The sequence below is a fragment of the Lissotriton vulgaris genome, chromosome 5, assembly GCF_964263255.1.
Source record: "Lissotriton vulgaris chromosome 5, aLisVul1.2, whole genome shotgun sequence".
Lineage (NCBI taxonomy): Eukaryota > Metazoa > Chordata > Amphibia > Caudata > Salamandridae > Lissotriton > Lissotriton vulgaris.
Genome location: NC_141693.1, coordinates 1,207,736,231 through 1,207,754,491, shown reverse-complemented (window position 1 = coordinate 1,207,754,491; position 18,261 = coordinate 1,207,736,231). Strand labels below are relative to the sequence as shown.

The window sequence follows — 18,261 nt, the reverse complement described above, 5'->3', positions numbered from 1 at the left end:
GGCCAGAAAGTTGCATTGCGTGCCTAGGAGGTGGGTCTCCTGAAGGAGGAGGGCGTCCGCCGCGTAGCGGTGAGCCGCCCGGAGGATGGCCGCTTGTTTATTACGGTCTAGGAGACCGTTAACGTTCCAGGAGAGAACGTGGAGGGGTCTAGTCAGCGCACAGGCCATCGGGGGGGCGGGGGTCATGAAGCAGCTGAGGGCCTCCAAAGGAGAGCTCCAGGAGGGGAAGAGGGGCCACATCTCGCAGAGCCAGGGGGAGCCAGGCCAAGTGCAGCACAGCAGCAGTGACGCCAGGGGCCAGTGTGGGTGGGGGAGGTGAGAGGGAAGGGGGTCGCTGCCCACAACGACCCCCGTGACGGCCCGTAGGCGGCCAAAAATAACCAATCGGGGGAGGAGGAGGGCTAGCAGGGAAATAGAGATCATGCAACTGCAGTGGATTCGGAAGGAGAGCTACAACCCGCCACTTGTGAGTGGCAACAACACAGGCCGAACGACGGCAAGCTAGAGTCAGTATAGAGGGCGGCCCGTAGGCGGCCAAAAACAACAAAAACCAACTAAGGTGAGTCAAAGGACCCTCCGCCCACCCACACCCCCCAACACCCCCAACCCTACACTTCAAAACAGGAAGCATCTGTCGCCCAAAATACAATCCACAACAGAAAACACCCACTCAGGGGATGGGTGCTAATCTAAAACGGTTAGCTAGGGGCAGGAACTATGGTCAAGGTACCAATAGGGAGGACCTGTCAAACCTAGTCAGATGAGCGCTGGCGCAAAAACCACCGAAGTAGACGATGCTCCAAATGCCTCACCACCCCAGTCACCGCCCGAAAGACTTCAAGGCAATAACTGAAGCAGGGGGAAGTGGAGTGAAAAAGAGAGACAGCCTTGTTCGAGTATTGAAGTCCTCGAGGTCTTGGAGTCTGCTAGTCTGTGCACCACAGTTTCTCTGGTTGAGATACACTCAGCTCCTGCATAGGAGACAAAACTGATAAAAACTTCACCCTAACATGAGATTTCTTAACAATAATTGACTTTTACATAGTGTTTACCATTTCGACCATGGCTATAGCTTCTCTCTGGTAATTAGTCGTGTAGATAGGCTGAATAACTACTTCTCATATGTGTTACAGCACCTGCAAGGGTAAATAACGTTATTCTTTTGATCTAAACTATACTTGCACTATCAAGCTGCTGCTAACACTAGCTTACCTGTTATTGTCTCTTATTAAATGGTGAACCTATTTTAGTAACAGTACAAGGATTGTGTAGGTTTCTCAAACTGGACATAACTGAAGCCTTCAGTTTTTTCTCTGTAAAGTTCGTCACACCTTAAAGGAATATAACTCAGATAGTTTGTATGCTTTGTCTTCGCTTTTCTGACAGCAAACTCGACTCTTCCTGGGTTTACATATTATATTGAACGGTACCTTAGGAAGATGCTCTGACTGGCAACACTGTAGCAAACCTGACGGCTCTGCAGCAAACACCTTCACTTCTCGGTTGACTCCCACGTTGCACATGCGTTATATTGGTATCTTTGCCATCACTAAATACTCGGGAAACTGTAATTTTATTTCAAGCTGCTGCTAACACTAGCTTACCTGTTATTGTCTCTTATTAAATGGTGAACCTATTTTAGTAACAGTACAAGGATTGTGTAGGTTTCTCAAACTGGAAATAACTGAAGCCTTCAGTTTTTTCTCTGTAAAGTTCGTCACACCTTAAAGGAATATAACTCAGATAGTTTGTATGCTTTGTCTTCGCTTTTCTGACAGCAAACTCGACTCTTCCTGGGTTTACATATTATATTGAACGGTACCTTAGGAAGATGCTCTGACTGGCAACACTGTAGCAAACCTGACGGCTCTGCAGCAAACACCTTCACTTCTCGGTTGACTCCCACGTTGCACATGCGTTATATTGGTATCTTTGCCATCACTAAATACTCGGGAAACTGTAATTTTATTTCTGAAGAACTGAAAGTCAAAGTCTAACAAAATGACCTACGAACGCAAGGAAAGCCACTTTGCCTCCTCACGAAGTCAGTTGAAGTGCGTAGTTCAAACGGAACACGCAAGCATTGAGCGTTTCCGAAGTCGCGAGGCTTCGGACACTAGACTGCTCGCTCCTATGCGTGTCGAGTCCACTGCTGCGGCCATCTTTAGTGGAGGGTCTCGTAATAACTGAATACACTGCTTGAGCATAATCATAGAGATAATGTGTCTTTTCTTCCAACGGGAATATGTCTTCACCTTAGCAACACTACTCTTAGTTGTCAAACTACGCTGGCTCCTACTACTGCAATCATAGTCCTGACAGGACCCCCCTCCATGGTGCAGGATACAGATAAACTGTACCAAACAAGAAATATCACAGTGCAGAATAATGAGCAAGACGGATGACAATTCTATGAACAGGCCTACGCCTCCAGGGTGCAGCAGGAAAGAGCACATGCCCCAGGTCGCCAGGTCAAGGGAGCCAGAGCAGGTGCAGGTCACAAGTTCTGGTTGTATTCGGTTGAAGTCCCTTCAGACATGGGCACAGGCCACGGGGCTCAAATCAAGACAGTGGAAGGCAGAGTCGGCGTCAGAGCCACGGAGCATCGGGCTTCTAGATAGGCCAGTGTCTGAGATTGCACGCCGAAGCGTGTCCGCGGGTCCAGGGGCACTGCACAAGTCAATCAAGGATGGAGGCAAGGAAGGCAGGTCAGGGTCATGTTGCCTTGCGGGGGAGGTCTGCTGGACTCGCAAGCCCGGTGACCGAGATCCCCCTCCTCCGCGTGCCCCCCTCCTGCGGGATCCAGTCCGGCGCCGCCTAGGCTTGGGTGCAGCACTACTTTGATGGTCCGTGGGTGGCCCTGTGAGGCGAGGAGTGGGCCGATCGCACATGGAGGGGACGTTCCTCCGTCACCCAAGTCCACGCCGCCTGCGGGGGGTCAAAGAAAAGGCTTCCCCCCTGGAAGAACACCTTGAGTCGGGCCGGGAAGAGGAGCCCGTATCGGAGATTCATCGCCCTAAGCTTTTGCTTCACCTCATCGTATGAACGGCGCTGGGACTGAACCTCTCTTGAGTAATCAGGAAAAATCAGTATCTTGGAGTCCCGATGATGTATCTGTCCCAACTCCCTTGCCGTTCTCAGGATGGCATCATGGTCACGGAAGTTAAGGAGCCGGAGGATGAAGGGCCGAGCTGGGGCGCCTGGTGGTGGTTTGGGAGCCAGAGAGCGGTGGGCGCGTTCAATCGCAAACCACGAGGAAAGCGTCACCTTGGGCATCCAGGTGCGGTACCAGTCTTCCAGGAAGGTCGCCGCGTCGGTCTGTTCAATCCCCTCCGGGAAACCCAGGAGGCATAGATTATTCCGGCGCGCTCTGTTCTCAGCATCCTCGGCCCTGCGATGGAGGTCAGCGGTCAGCGACTGCAGGCGGGCCACGTGCGTTTTAATGGTGGACACATCATCCTCCACAGTAGAGATCCGGGACTCAGCTTCCGTTAGGTATTCCGTGGCTTTGAGGAGATCCTGGCGAATAAGGGATACGTCCACTCTCACTTCTCCTATCTTGGTCTCAACTGAGGCCTGGGAGGTCGAAATGGCCTGCAGGATGGTTGCCAGGTCTCCCCCAACTGGGGCAGGGCCGGACGCCGGGTCGACTCCAGCTCCACGGTCCACTTTGGCAAACCGGTCGAGGGTCGTCTGAGCCGCAGAGCTCGAGGCCGGGGGCGCACGGGGTTTACCCATGGCGCGGAGGATCCCTGGTCCCAGTGTAGGGAGGGAGGTTCAGAGACAGGCTTCTCGGCCGCACAGTAGCGTAGAGTAGGTGGTCGCAAGCCCCTGCCTCGCACCCCCTCGGCACCACCAAACGCAGAATAGACGTGGCGGTGGAGAAGAGGCCAAGTGGAGATCCCGAGGACGGAGCTTTGGGGGCCCAGAAGGCCCGGTTCCTTGGTGCAGGGAAGCAGGAAGGCAGGCGGATCCTCGCAAACCCCGCCAGAGGGGGCTCGAAAAGGGGCAAGGGGGCCACCCGGCACCCCGCACACCACTACGCACGCCACCCAACTAGGAGGCCGAACCCCGCGCCTCACCGCACCTCCCGGTCCCCAGCCGCCAACTCACCAGGTGTCCAGCAGCGGACAGGGCGCAGGGGCGCAGTCTTGTCGTCTCTTCAGGCAGGAGCCGGGCCGGGGAGGATCTGCGGCAGTGGTCTCGCTCAGCACGACCCCGGTGGGCACCAGGCGTAGGAGGTCCGCTCGTGGGTGTAGGCCAGTTGCAGGCGCACTCAGCGGCCCGAGGCAGCCAGAGAGGGGGCGCGGATAGCGGCGGGGCGTCCGGGCGCCGGCCGTCAGGTGAGCTGCCGGGTCAGCTGGCAGTCTGGGGCCAGGCGTGGCTCAAGGCCGGCCCCCGTCAGCAAAGGCCATCCACAGCCCAGTCCAAAGGCCACACCACACACCAGGAGTGAAGCCGGTGAACAGAGAGCCGCAACGCTGTGGCCGTCGCAGGAGGTGGGGCCCCGTCCATCTTGTTCCCCCAAGGGCCCCTCACCAGGCGGCCAGGGGCCAAGGACAGGCGTAGGCAGGCTCACCGCGACGTTGATGGGGCATCAGCTCGCCGGCCGATCACATTGGCCCAGGCAGGACAGGAAATCCAGCAGCGGAGCGGTGGAGCCCCAGACCGCCGTCACCTCGGGGCTCCTAGGTGCTGGAGGGGGGGGAGGTGCTCGGGCCCCCGGGACCAGCGCAGAGTCCAACCCCCGTTGCCTCCTCACCAGCCGCGGTCCACAGGAAGACTCCCCCGGCAAGGCAGTCGTGGGCCTAGGCAGGGAGAGCCGGCTGGGATCCTCCGCAGAGCGGGAGGCACAGGCAGTCAGTCTAGGCGCATCAGGGGGCCACCATATTGAGCTGCCCTCAGACAGGTCGTCGTCGCATCAGGAGACAGGAGCGATGCCGGCTCTGTCAGCCCCGCCGCCCCAAGGGTTCACACGGAGTCTCCGCCGCGGGAGTCCGCAGGAGCCGCCGCGGAACAGCCAGAGAAGAGGGCAGCAACCACCAGGTCGCCTAGCAGGGGGCCGCCATTTTGCCGCGCCACCGATCCTCTGGGCCGAGAGGAGCCACGGGGACCTCAGGAGCGGCCGTCGGTGCCCAGCGGTGTAATCGTCGGGAGCCCCGGTAACAGAAGATGCAGGCAGGTAGGCGAGAGGCAATAAGGGGCACTGTGTCGGCAGGATCAAGGCGGATGACGGACGGGGGGTCAGGAGCACTCTCATAGTGCGACCGCCATCGTGACGCCTTGGCCACGCCCCCGTGATTTGTATTGTTATCAACATTTTGGCAATCACTAACTGCATATAGCTAATACCAGGAGGCTCACTGTAAATTACACCCAGTGGGACCACTGTCCAGCTCCTGTACAAGGCAGTTCTGCTACCTTTTTGAAGAGGTTCACTTACTTTACAGATTTCAATCAATCTAATCCTAATGCCTTTTATTTTAAAAAGGGTGAAAAGTAAATTTCCAAAGTTAGACTTACCGATACTGAATGACTGTATTCGAAGTCCTTTCTAGACCAGTTGGCTGTTGGGGGCTACGAGTTGTGGAAGGATACAATTGACCTTAAATCAGTTTGGGGTTCTAAAAGTTGGCAAGTGCAAGGCACAGAGGCTTTGCACCGAGCATGCCTCATCCCGAACCATATGTTGTTTTTGAATTCTACTATTTCTCAAACAACATGCTTTGGATTGGCTACTCCTAAAAGATTAAATGCTCCTTCCTTTCCTGACTTGGAGGAATATTCCCATTGGGGTAAGTTTACTAAATTTTCAATAAGAGAGTTACAAACTCTATTATTAAATTCCTCCTTTAACATATCCAGTTTGGATCCCGAAGGCTGGTTGCTCTGGCACAGAAGTGCTGATTCATGCAAGCGCTGTTTTCTGGGTTTAGCTCCCGGCTATACACAGGTCAGGGTGGATCCCCGTTTTGAAAGTGGCCATTCTGTAACTACCTATTCTGTAGGCAAATTGTGTCAGAACTGGCTCAGACATTCTACCTTGGCGTCAGTTAAACTGCATTTATCTAAACTGACTGATGATGTTGACCTGAATGATTTTATTAAAGGCCCAGCTAAAGGTAGATCAAAAAGATGGATATATGCTGTTTATAATGAAATTTGGAAAGCTTCCCAGATATAGGCGGCTACCCGCCTTAGGGCTATAGATCAAGCTAATATAGAGAAAGTGCTAGCAGTTGTAGATAACAGCATTAACACACTCTCTTCTCGCATTTACACATTAGATAATATTGTGTCATCTGTTGTAGATATCGTGCAAGATGAGGTGTCTGCCCTGTACCACGGTCAGAATCAATTACGTTCCATTATGCAGTTTGCATGGACATTGCAGACACTTAAAGCCTCTAAAGTGCAATGGCATTACTTGAATACCTCTGCCTTGTATGCCCCCTTTAATTTGACTGACAAGCAACGCTTACTATCAATGAAGGAAACTTCTTTTTCCATGTTGCACATTGAGAAGTTAGAACCTTTACTGTTTTCTGTGGCTGAAGCCAATGCTTCTACCTGGCTTATTTATGGTTTGATTACTCTTCCATTTCCTTTATTTGCATTTACGAATTGTGTGAAGTACTTTGCCATTGGCAGATACGAGCCTCTAGGAAGTTCTTATCTCCATGAAGCCTGGTCGCTTCCTTTTCCATACAGATGTCTTAGGGAAGGAAGAGAAGTTTATTTAAATGGTGAAGAATGCACTGAAGCACCGGATCATTCCTTAATGTGTCGACATATCCAAATACATGGCTCTTGCAACCAGACCTTGCCTAATTTAGCCTGTGTTTAAAAGGTATGCCCGTGCCTGCTATAGTTACCACATTCACATTGCTGGCAAACGGGAGTTATTTACTTTTAAACAATGAGGATTGCTGTGGGTTAATTAAAGGGATTGCTTATGTCGTTACAGTCAGTGAATGTGTTAGCTGCTGCAAGAATATAATGTATCCACCCCCGCATGGGAAACTTGATGTTTCCATCTGGCCTAAGATTCTGACCTTGAAGACAGAGTTCAATAAGATGAGTCTCATAAGAGCTCTATTGTCCCAGAAAGAAGTTGCTCTCACATCTGCTCGTGAAACATTTGTCCTTCAAGTGGCTAACACCTGCACAGAAGTACATGCCATATTAAATACTGATCTGCCCTTGCACTTCGGTGAATTAATTCATACGATCTTCAATGCGTCCTCCACTTCGGGGTTGGCTGACTTTTTTAAAGTTGTAAGCAGTGGCTTAGTGACTTCCTTCCAAAATATTTTTGGAGTCATTCCAGCGTTCTTCCATTCTATTTTCTCCAGCCTCTTTAGTGGATTTCCCTTGCTACTGGCTCTTGCTGCTGGTGTACTATTGCTGTTCTGTCTATTTCAAAATGGAGGCACATCCTATGTTGCAAGACGGGCTGTCTCGGCTAGGGCTTCTTCGCGCCCTGATGCGTGAGTACTATGGTGCGCTGATGAATATCCGTATGCAGAGTGTTGGTGTAGGAGATGATGTGATCCATTTCCACTGAACCTAAAGGTATGGGCCCGCCCTTCTAAACCCAAAGAGACCTTCAGTAAATATAATATAATATACTAGCTAGGGAGGGTAAATTGAGGTTCTTTTTAGACCTGTTTCCTTTAGCATTTTAATATGCTTTCACCCTTTGTATTCTATGGAATAGTAACTATGCTTATAACCTTGATCTTTATAATATGTTTGCTTGTATTAGCTAAGATACTGCGTTTCAGAACACTGCATTAGAAATAAACATTTCAAACTCGCACGTGTCCTCATTGACTCCTCGTTCTGGATTGATATGTCAGTATATCGAAAGAGTGTTCATGTGTTCCAAGTTACCGGAGGTGTTCTAAGTCCATGTTCTTGGTTCTCTAAATCATTGGGGTTTTGTTAGTACCAATGAGTCACTGATTGCTAGTCTGGTAGGGGATTTTGGATACTAAGGTGAGTTTTGGCACACCCTAATTCACTGAGGTTCTAAGTCTCTATGCACAGTTCTGTGTAGGAGCAGAATCCCTGCTACAAAATATCATCTTATTTTTCTGAAACTTTAGACACTAAAGAAAACAAAATTCACCAGAGGGTTCAGGAGATATGCATTTTTAAGTAAATCGTAGCCCACTGCTTTTCACTCAAAAGACAACTCTGTCAGGTGGTTAGCAGTTACTTAAAAACTGTTTATAAAATTGTGCTTGACCACTCCATCCTAATTTGGGCGACCAACTCCAGCAGGGAGCAAAGTCTCAGGTTGGACAGTAAAACAAGCACCTTGACTCTACTGTTATTAATTTCAAAACTGCTACCAAACTCTCAGAATCACAAAATCATATCAGCACCAAACATGTTCTCTGCCCTTGCCAATCCCGCTCTATACAAAAAAGCAGCTTAAAGACTATAACCTTTCAGGTGATCGTAAAAGTTCTTACCATTCTTATTCGATGCATGGTCTGTTAGTGACATTTACCAATAAACCATCCAGCATGAGTTGTCAGAGGAAGTGACCATCGTTGGTCTATTGATACTTACCAGTTTGCCCTTCGGGATGAGTTATCAGGCGAAGTGACAAAAGTGATCTTATTTCTTTCTAGTGGTGAGACCATCATTTGTACACATTGGATTCTCCAGATTTCCTCTCCTACCCGTTGCTGCAGACCTGTTTACTTGGAGTTGCTGAGTGTGTGGGCATCTAAGCTGAAAATCATGATTCAATATTTGCTGAAGTGAAATAACTATGTTAATTGATCTCCTCAAGTGATGACAGCAGTGTTCATTCTTTGGCAACAAACTTAATTTTATCTATTGCACCTTCAAGAAATAAGAGATGCTTCTTGGATCTGTACATTATCCCCTTATATCAGATGGTTAGGTTTTCCATCCAAACTTTCTTACAGCCTTCTTGAGTCTTGTAGTTTCCCTTGTAGGGGGAGGGTCCACTGTACTCCATGGAATGCGTAACTTTGCTCCATGCCCCGCTAAAGAGCCTTTACAAGCAGCAGTATGTCTTATGGTGGGAACAACAACATATGGGGCTGTATCATGATGGACTGCGCTAGCACATCGCAGAGCTGAGCTCCTGTGTTTATGTGCTTGCAGTACTTTGGCTGAATTACATTTAACCTGATGTTTATCAGAGATACATTGTGATCAACCAGTGCTGCCATTCATGATATGGCCCCTGATTGCATCTGCCACCTATTTTGCCTCTACACTGGCTACTGTTTGAGGAACACACTAAGTTCAAGATTTGCTGTCTTTTTTACAAATTGATAAATCTCAAATATCAATCTTATGTCTATTTTTGTTTATTTTCAGGGATTACAAGTTCACCACTGTATCGCCTAGTCGTCCTTAAAAATAAGATTTAAACTCTTAAACTAATAGTGCACCTGTGCAGTCACCAGAGCCGTGAACATTGCACCTGACCTCACTTGACACGCTTGCAGCCTTCTGGCATTCAAAAATTAGAAAAAAATGAGAAATCCACCCTAGCTAAATATTCAAGGATAGGAGGGGACCCATCGGAGACTGCTCAGGGTGCTATTGCTGCTTCTCCCTTTCCCTAACACTTTGGAAGTTAATCATATGTATAATACAAAGGAACTACTGAATCTTGTATAAAGGCAAAGTGAGCTATCAATCTGGTTTTTGACCAGGTTGTGGAACAGAATCAGCTTTGGTCATTGTGTGCAATGACCTGCTTACTTTTGTAGACTCAGATTCCCAGTCTGTTGTATTGTATTGTAGAATGTATGTAGTACTTCAGAATTTTAATGAGTTTCTGAAGTATTCGAGCTGCATTGGGTTCCTGATAGCTTTTCTATAGTGAATGTCAACAGGGTGTTGATCATAGTTTAGCCTTAATGAAAGATGTTGGATATGGTTTGTGTTGATCAGAAATGCTTTCAATCATGGTATAGTGAATTGGTAGCTGTGCATAAGCATTAGGCGCTGTGTAGCGTCAGAAAAGAAACAGTTGTCGGCTAAACGGCTGTGTTTATTTACCATCGATGTGCAGACTACCGCCGGCCCCTGGGATGTAGGCGTATAACTGTGTCTTTTGAAACTGCATAATAAAGGTCTTTTAAAAAAAAGAAAAGAAACATTGTTGCAGACCAGTAAAACCTAGTATGTTCTCCATTTAGTCCACCCGGAGCCAAGGAGCAGTGACTCTTAGGAAGATGCAGCTTCAAATTACTGAAGTATAAAATATATGGATTCCTCGGAGGAACGATTAGAGTCCAATCCACACAACTTTCTGCAGATCTTGGACAGGTGTCGATTTGAGGGGAATGCATAGCACAACAGACTCACTCTCTGCTGATTGCCTCCAACTATAGGCAATGTCCCCTGCATTGGATGACCAATTGCAATATCTTTTCTACTTGGTAGAAGTAGAGGAGACCGCTACGGATGGTGATAGTGGTTTGCTCAAGCTGTCCAAAAACTTCAGCACTTTTCAATGTATTATTCGGCCGAATCAGCTAAAGATGAAAGGTGTGTTAGGGGATGAATGAATGAGAACAAAACCGGGAAGCTCTGCATCTCTAAAAGGGTCGGTTCTTCAAGGCATTTCTCAGGGATTCCCTTTGTCACCTCCCTTGTTTTACATTTGTCATGGATCTGCCCCAGAGCCATGATATCAGCATCTGCAGCATACCCTGGCAGGTTTGAAACAAACCAATGTGGAGGTGTTGTAATTTACTTTGGATAATTGTTACCTGCGAGAGGTCGCGTGAGGAAATTCCCAGATGAGATTGCACTGCACGCGTGTTTTAACACCCAAAACGTAATAAAAGCTTGAAATCCTCAGTACAATACTGCTGTGCGGGAGAGGTGTGGCTCCGCGGCCAGGGGGACTGACTCCGGAATCTGGGGATCACGGTTCGATCCCCAGGGCCGGCGGCAGATTAGCCCAGCACCATGTGACTCTGGGTAATAGCTTGCTTAATCTTCCCAACGGCCCCCAGCGCCTAGAGACCCTTACGGGTGATTGTGCGCTTTACAAATGTGGATTATTATTATTATTATTATTATTGAATCATAGAGAAAAGTATGTGCTGCTAGTTGGTATTTCTGACAAATTTTTAATGTTATGCCAATATATTTTATGCTGTGCAACTTAGAAGCTAATGCATGTCCATATGGAAAGCAATTGTCTTGTTGCTAGGCTAAGAAAATCTTTACTTCAAGGTGTAAACAGACTACATTTTAATGTTTAATGCAAGAGTGACATGTTAGAGTTTGTGTCTTAGATTTCTGTTCCTTTATGGTTTCACTTGTCAGTATTTGGAGGAAAAATGTCATATGTTCCATGCTATTAAGCTGTCCATGAACAGATATGTACAGAAAGGTGTTGATACTCGTTCTTACTACCACACTAAAACATAAGTCGTCTCTTCAACTATGCGATTAAACAACATTGTTGTAGTTTTAGAAAAGAATAACGTTTTTTTAACCTGCTGTGTCTGTTTTTTTATGCTTGTTGCCTCTTTATTTTAATCCATTTAGCTGATATTCAATTACAAATGCAGATAAGCAATATATTTTATTATTGCATTTTGTAAGGAAAATAAGTCTACAGATGGTCTTGCCGTTTACAACCTTTGTGATCGGTTAAACGTTTAATTAATTGCAGAACCTGAGTCTACTGAACCCATTGTCTCGATCGTCATCAAAGAAGAGAGAGACACTGAGTATATTGGCCAGGATGAGCCCATGGAACACATTAGTGAGCCTAGAGGTGAGTAGTCAGTTGATGTAAGTTGTAGTTTTCCAAGTGCATTCTTACTCCCCTACACATACTTCTTGGGATTGCTCACCATGCCACAAATCCACAAGATATATGAAAAAGGTGCAAGTGAATATTTTACCTTGTTTCCCTACACACCTGAAATATTGGGGTGATATGAACAACATTCCCACCGTGTTTGCACACTTAATGCAACTTTTTTCAGGACTAGAGTTAGTTATGCAAGTATGGTGAGAAAAGTTGTATAGCTATTGGTGCTAAGTGATTTAGTTGTTTGGAACCTTATTATCTATCTCTGTCCTATATGTTTTAGCAAATGTCTTGCAGCACTCATGTATAGGAAGCAAAACGGTGCCTACTGCAGAGACGTAGAAAACAAAATACTGCTGCTGTTTCCTAGTAATGACCACAGTGGAGATAACACTGGTGTTGAGATGAGATGAGAAGACAGGATTAGGTTTGTGATGCAGCTCCCACTGTCATAGCTATCAAGGTTTCAAATTGCTTATGTGTGGCACTCATAATGTCAGTGTAATTATGAGTTCCATTCATCGACTATGAGAGACACTTTATGTCGGGAGCAAAATCAAGCAACGAAGACGAGGGAAAATAATTACATCCATTTTAGCAGCAGGAAACTCTTAAGAAGATATTAAAACTGCTGCAAAGCACCAGAAATGGAAGGTGACCTCGGTGCCTGCTATTTCGGGCCATGAGATACTGCAGGGCACAGTGTTTGCCAGAAAATAACAACAGCAATGTGCTGCCATCACGATATACATAAGGGTACTGCCTCTGCCGGTGCCACGGGTCCAGATAAATATTTATTTTATTCATAACTACTAAGTGTTAATTGTGCTTATGTGTGACATTTGTGTGTCTTCAGTGTGATTGTGTTTGACATTTCAGTGCCATAGGTGTGATACTTTGACTGACATTTGATTGAGTGGAGCAAAGAACTCATTTCCATATAATTAGTTAAATTTCAGGAATGATTTTTTGTTTCCACGGTAGCAATCTAAGAGCAGTCTTGAAAAAGAAGCAACACTCCCGAGGTTTTTATCATCTGAACGTTTTTTGGGGATCACATAACTAGTGGTAAAGCAATTACTTTATGATGGAAAACATTGAGGTGTGGGGTGACAGTTTGAAAAGAAATCATCAGCGTTTAGAAATGGAAGGCATGTGCTAGAAATCACTAAACAACAAGCATTTGCAATGCAATAGTTCTCGCATTTGCGAGAGTTTAAGCTATTGGCATTGTAAATTACAATGCCTTTTATTTACTAGTTTTTCTAATTAATACATAAATAAAAGACATTGTCATTTACAATGCCAATAGCTCAAACTCTTGTGAGCGAAGATGAAGCCAACCAGCAGTAAGTAATGGGTGGAGATCTAAGCCCCTTTTAAGCTAATAAAATGTCTTACAAGCCCCAGGCAAGACCTAAAAAGGGATCAAACAGAAGACTTTTTGCCCCTAGTGATACAGATTACATTTCCAAAAGTGATAACATTTGAAGAGACTACAAAATCGTCATTGGAAGACGGCTGCGTACCAATATCAAAGTCCATTTTCTGTCAGACTCAAAAATAAGTGTGCTGCTATAGTGCACAATATGTGCATGATATTTAAAAAAAGACTTATTATTTGTTTTCTTGAATGAAATTCAAGAAAACAAATAATAAGTATTTTTTGAAATATAACCTTTTTTTAAATATAACCTCTTGTGTTGCTTCTCATTTTGCATTTTTTGCTTCCCTAGAGCTAGTGTGGTAGCTCTTTTGGTTCCCTCACTAAGAACAAGGTGAGATTAAACAATTTCAGCAGCTGATGTTCTCAGTCTAAGAGTCTTAGTAATATAGATCTTAGTCGCTGTAATTATTCAACAAAAGTAAAACCCTTGCTGGTATCTTTATCTATACATATTGTTTGCCCGAGTCCGCAAGGGTATATTGGGTTACCCACCCATCTTTGCTATAGTGCACATGCACACTCACCTATCTTCTGCCTTTATCATTTCAAGGTTGAACTCAATTTGGTTATGAGAATTCCTGCTATTTATAGCGCTTAGTGGCACACACCCACATCCGCCTTTCTCTACCTCATAGGCTGTGGTTAGTGCTAGAAATTCGGCTTTCTTCCTGTGACATGGTATGAATGGAGCTAGTGGGGTATTGAGCGAACACCTATGTATTTTAAACCACATTGCTCAAGGGTGGTGCTTCTGTCGAGGTGCTTTATATTATAAAAAAACAAAAAACAAACATCTGCAGCCATACTTCTAAAATAAAATACAAGAGGGACCCTATTCAGATTCTGCAAGTGATGGAGCAATTTTAAGAAACGCCCCAGAGACAAAATCACTTGGTGACATGGAGACAACGTGGCCTCGGACACCTGGTGATCAATGCAGAAAATGCGTAAAATGTACATATGATGAAGCCAGCTCTTCACGTTGTCTGTGGTAAGCTCCTGTTGATTGAAGACATCATACTATGAACTCAGACACTTCATGTGCTGCTGTGTGTCTATACCGGGGCACACACCTGCATGGCCTGTGGCAGCAGACACCCTTTGTCACCCCACCTTCACTGTGTGTGCAAGGCAGGCGCCACAAGGCACTTTACCTAAAGCAACATGTGTTAGCAAAACATTCTATAAATTCTTAAACTCGTCCAAACATTTCAAGTACAGAAAGAAAGTGACAAAGCTAAATTATTCACAAAAAAGCCCACAAAGCTCCCTTGAACAGCTGAAAAGGAAAGGAGTGTGTTTATAGCGCCGTAATAAATACATGCTCCCAAACATGCTTTCTAGAAACTATGTAGAAGTTTCAAAACTTCATATTTTAGTGACGTCGAAGTCAGGGGGACAGTGTGTTTAATCTTTTCTTACTGTGTAATCCCAATCCATCTTCCGACAGTCCACACAGAGAGGAAAGTTGTGGCAGCTCTGTTTACCTGTAGCGAGCAAGAGGCAGGGGGTTGTAAAACAAACCAGTGCCTTGGTGTGGGTTGATTATAAAGGTGAAACCAAAATCATCCTAAAGGTGACTACAGTGAGACCAGCAAATGAAAACAACTTCCACTGCCCAATAAGAAAGAAAACAAGAAAGAGCCTAGGCGATCGATGTTATGTATTTGGAGTCTGGACATACTTTGAAATGCTTCAGCGGGGTGGATACCGTGGAAGGGCGTTGCATCATCAAGTGCGGACGGAACCACAGGCTGCTCCTTCCTCCTCTCTGCAAGAGGCCTGTGATACAATGTGACCCTGCCAACAATATTGGAGCACCCCTGCTTAAAAGCAGTTAAAAAGCATTTATCTTGCGATACAAATGCTTCTTGAGTTGGTCGTAGGAAAACGCTTCAACGAGGTTAGCCTCGTAACAAAAACTGCAGTTTACTAACGATTTACTTTTAAAGAGGGACATGCTAATATTTATTACACATGCGCTCGCCAAACACCTCTTTTCTTCATTCTGTTTTTTGCCCTACACTCCCGCTTTTGTACTGCGCTCAGCTTACAATTAGTGATTTATAAACAGAACCTCAAACCTGGACCACACCGAAAGTTCAATGCCACACAGGCCAAACTCTTCCGGTGTCCCGGCTACTGCGCAGTGCACTGTACTCCTCTCATGTCGTCCCTTGTGTGGCGAAGCTAGTCACATTGCGCATGGCAGTTGCAAAAAGGAAATCTGAGCCTGTATGACACTGGGAGCCATAGTGCACGCAGGCAAAAAGGATTAATGCTCCTGTGCGTTGCCGACTGCATCAGATAATAAACTAGCCCAATCTTCCTTAGAATAAAACCCCAAACCAAACTAACAACCTACTGAAAATAGCCCAAATGACATCAAAAATTGCTAATAGCCTAAACAATACAAGCACCGTTTCTCCCCTACCTCCTCCACCGCCGAGGAACACTCAGGAATGACGGCACAAACAAAACAAACAAAAAAAAAACGGGGCGGAAATGGATACTGAATCCCACCCCTCCAGGACTCCCTGACCTGCCTCATGGTTGCCAAGGCAATATTTCTGAAAATATTGTCGTGCTACCGTAAGGAAGGTCATGGAGTCCTCGAGAGGCGGGATCCAGAGCAGACAAATCTGCTAAACAGGAGCTTTTTCCAATGGCAGGCCTCCGTTTCGAGAGGCCTGCCAATGGACAAAAAGGGGCGTGGCTTCATGCCATACTGAAATCCCCTGCTCAGAATATCTCTTTGCCTGCAGCAGGGCCATGCCCTGCAATGCAGGCTTCGACCTAAAAAATTAGTTATAAAGTGTGAGTCATTTTCCACATTGCAGAGTACGTCAGTTTATGGTTTTGAGATTAAATACACAGCCTAATGCGCCATCGATTGAAAGTTTATATGGCAAAGCCAAGTATGACACACCTACTTGCGACAGCTGCAGCTATAAAAGAGGGACGGGCTTAACATTATTATTTCTTCTCAGATACTTTGTTTACACAACTGTGAGTGAACTTCCTGGCCTGTATTTAAATCTCAGCCAATCGTGTCATATTCAACAAAGACTAAGCAGTGTGATTGAAAAAATAAGTGTAATAACGTAAGGTGAACATTTCATGTTGTAGGAACATATTCACTGCTGGAGAAATCTTGAACTTTGAAAAGAGTTCATAACCGGAAATGCAAATTCGGATCAATGTATGCTTAGCAGGTCACAGGCTTCTGTAGCAGCATGGAAAACAAGTTAATTACTGTTCCAGCCTGTCTTTAAATATTTGGTGTACTTTACTTTTTTAGGTCGAGCATTCGAAACCTCTTGTATATACTTTAATATATACTTATGTGTATGTACTTTGTGGGCTCGAGATCAGTTCTAGGACTTGTCTGCTTCCTCTTAGGGACTTTTTTTCTGTTGAACTGCCTCCATTTAACTGTCTTGTTCCAGAGCGACCAGTAGAGGTCAGTAAAATACCAAAATTGTGTTCTACTGAGGGACTTTTTTAATTTTCTGCCAACTGCCTCTATTTAGCTTTCTTGATAGAAAACGACCAGCAGAGGTCAGTAACATAGGAGAATCACTTCAGCATTCTCTAGGTTCCAGTCCATAGAAATTTTCTTCCACGAGCACCTGTAGACAATAATATTTTTTTAAATCTTGTTTATTAAGTAATATGACCACCGAAGGCCCTGATTTTATATTAAAACTGAGCTTTGGAATATACCATTTCCTGCTGAAAGGCAATATTTCTCTCCATGTGTTCCCATACCTAGCGTGTCACACAGTCTGGTGCTTACTTTCCCTCCATGTTAGAGAACAGTAGATGTTTCAGCACCGAGGTTAATGTGCTGCATAGCTAAATACAGCCAAGGTCCCAAAGGCAAGACCGATTGCATTGCAAATGCTTGTTTCTAGTAGCATTCTCTGAGTTCACCCAAAAGGATTGTCCCACGCACACTGTGTGCTGCTCTTCGCTTCGACCCTGTGAAGCTTGGGGAGGAGCAAGCAGCATGCACAGCACACCTGGCCACATACCATCCAATTACACACTGTCTGCGGATGTCAGAGCTTGGTCTGCTCACCCTCCATCATGAACAACTGCAGGCACCAAGAGTAGAGAGCATTCGCGAGCCTTATCAGCTCAGCCTGTGACATTAATGATGACTTATCATACAAATCATACAAATGATCAATTCATTATCCATTACCTCGGCCCCAGGAGTAAGAAGCATGCTGGCAATTTAACTGGAGGATATGGGAAGTGCCTCAGTTTGTACTGCCCTGTATTTTCTGTATCTATATGCTGCTTTCTGTGAGTGAAATACAACATGTGAAATCCCAGATTAGCCCTTAAATATCACATTTTCTCCATAATTGGCATCCATTGAGAGAGCGAGGCTGAGATAAGAGGTAGCATTGCAGCTTATGCTCCTTTAGGGGTTTAAATTCTGCTTTTTCTCTTGGCACGTCACCTGCACTGACCGAGTTAATACACAGGTCAGGCAGTGCCTTCGGCTCCGGAGGCCAACTCCAGGGCTGCTCACAATCATACTTCTGTCAGAGCCACCTGCCACATGAGCCGGATGTGCAGCCCCAACGGCAGCCCTTGCCCTGGGGCCCTCATTCAGCACTTGGACGCAGCATTGCTGAAAATGCAGCCAGCTCTGGTCCGATGGTCGCTGTCACTTTACCTGATTGCAGCTTGACCCTCACAGCTCGCAAGTGGTCAAGGTGCTTAAAAAGGCATGATAAATGCATTGTAATGCAGCCCACCATATTAAAATGCTTTAATCTAACGCCTGATGTTTGTGGTACTTGGCAGGGCTGCACTGTAGCACGTGAAGTTATTTTGATCTTATCCAACAGGAAATGCATTTAGTCAGTACAAAGTTGGAGACAAGTTTGGTTGATCATATTCTTTCAAAAGAAAGAAAAAGCAGCATCACTATCATGGCGGGTAACGGTTTTACCCTTGT

At 45.9% G+C, this 18,261-nt stretch overlaps 1 protein-coding gene across 4 annotated transcripts in view; it reads left to right on the top strand.

Moving 5' to 3' along the window:
• The window catches only part of LOC147712283 (uncharacterized), a 98,501-nt gene that overhangs the window by 70,351 nt on the left and 9,889 nt on the right, over positions 1–18,261 (top strand). For all 4 annotated transcript variants that reach the window (XM_086923013.1, XM_086923012.1, XM_086923011.1 and 1 more), the window contains one exon: positions 11,693–11,797. In XM_086923013.1, the coding sequence (XP_086779139.1) occupies positions 11,693–11,797 (105 nt within the window). The remainder of the gene's footprint in view (positions 1–11,692; positions 11,798–18,261) is intronic.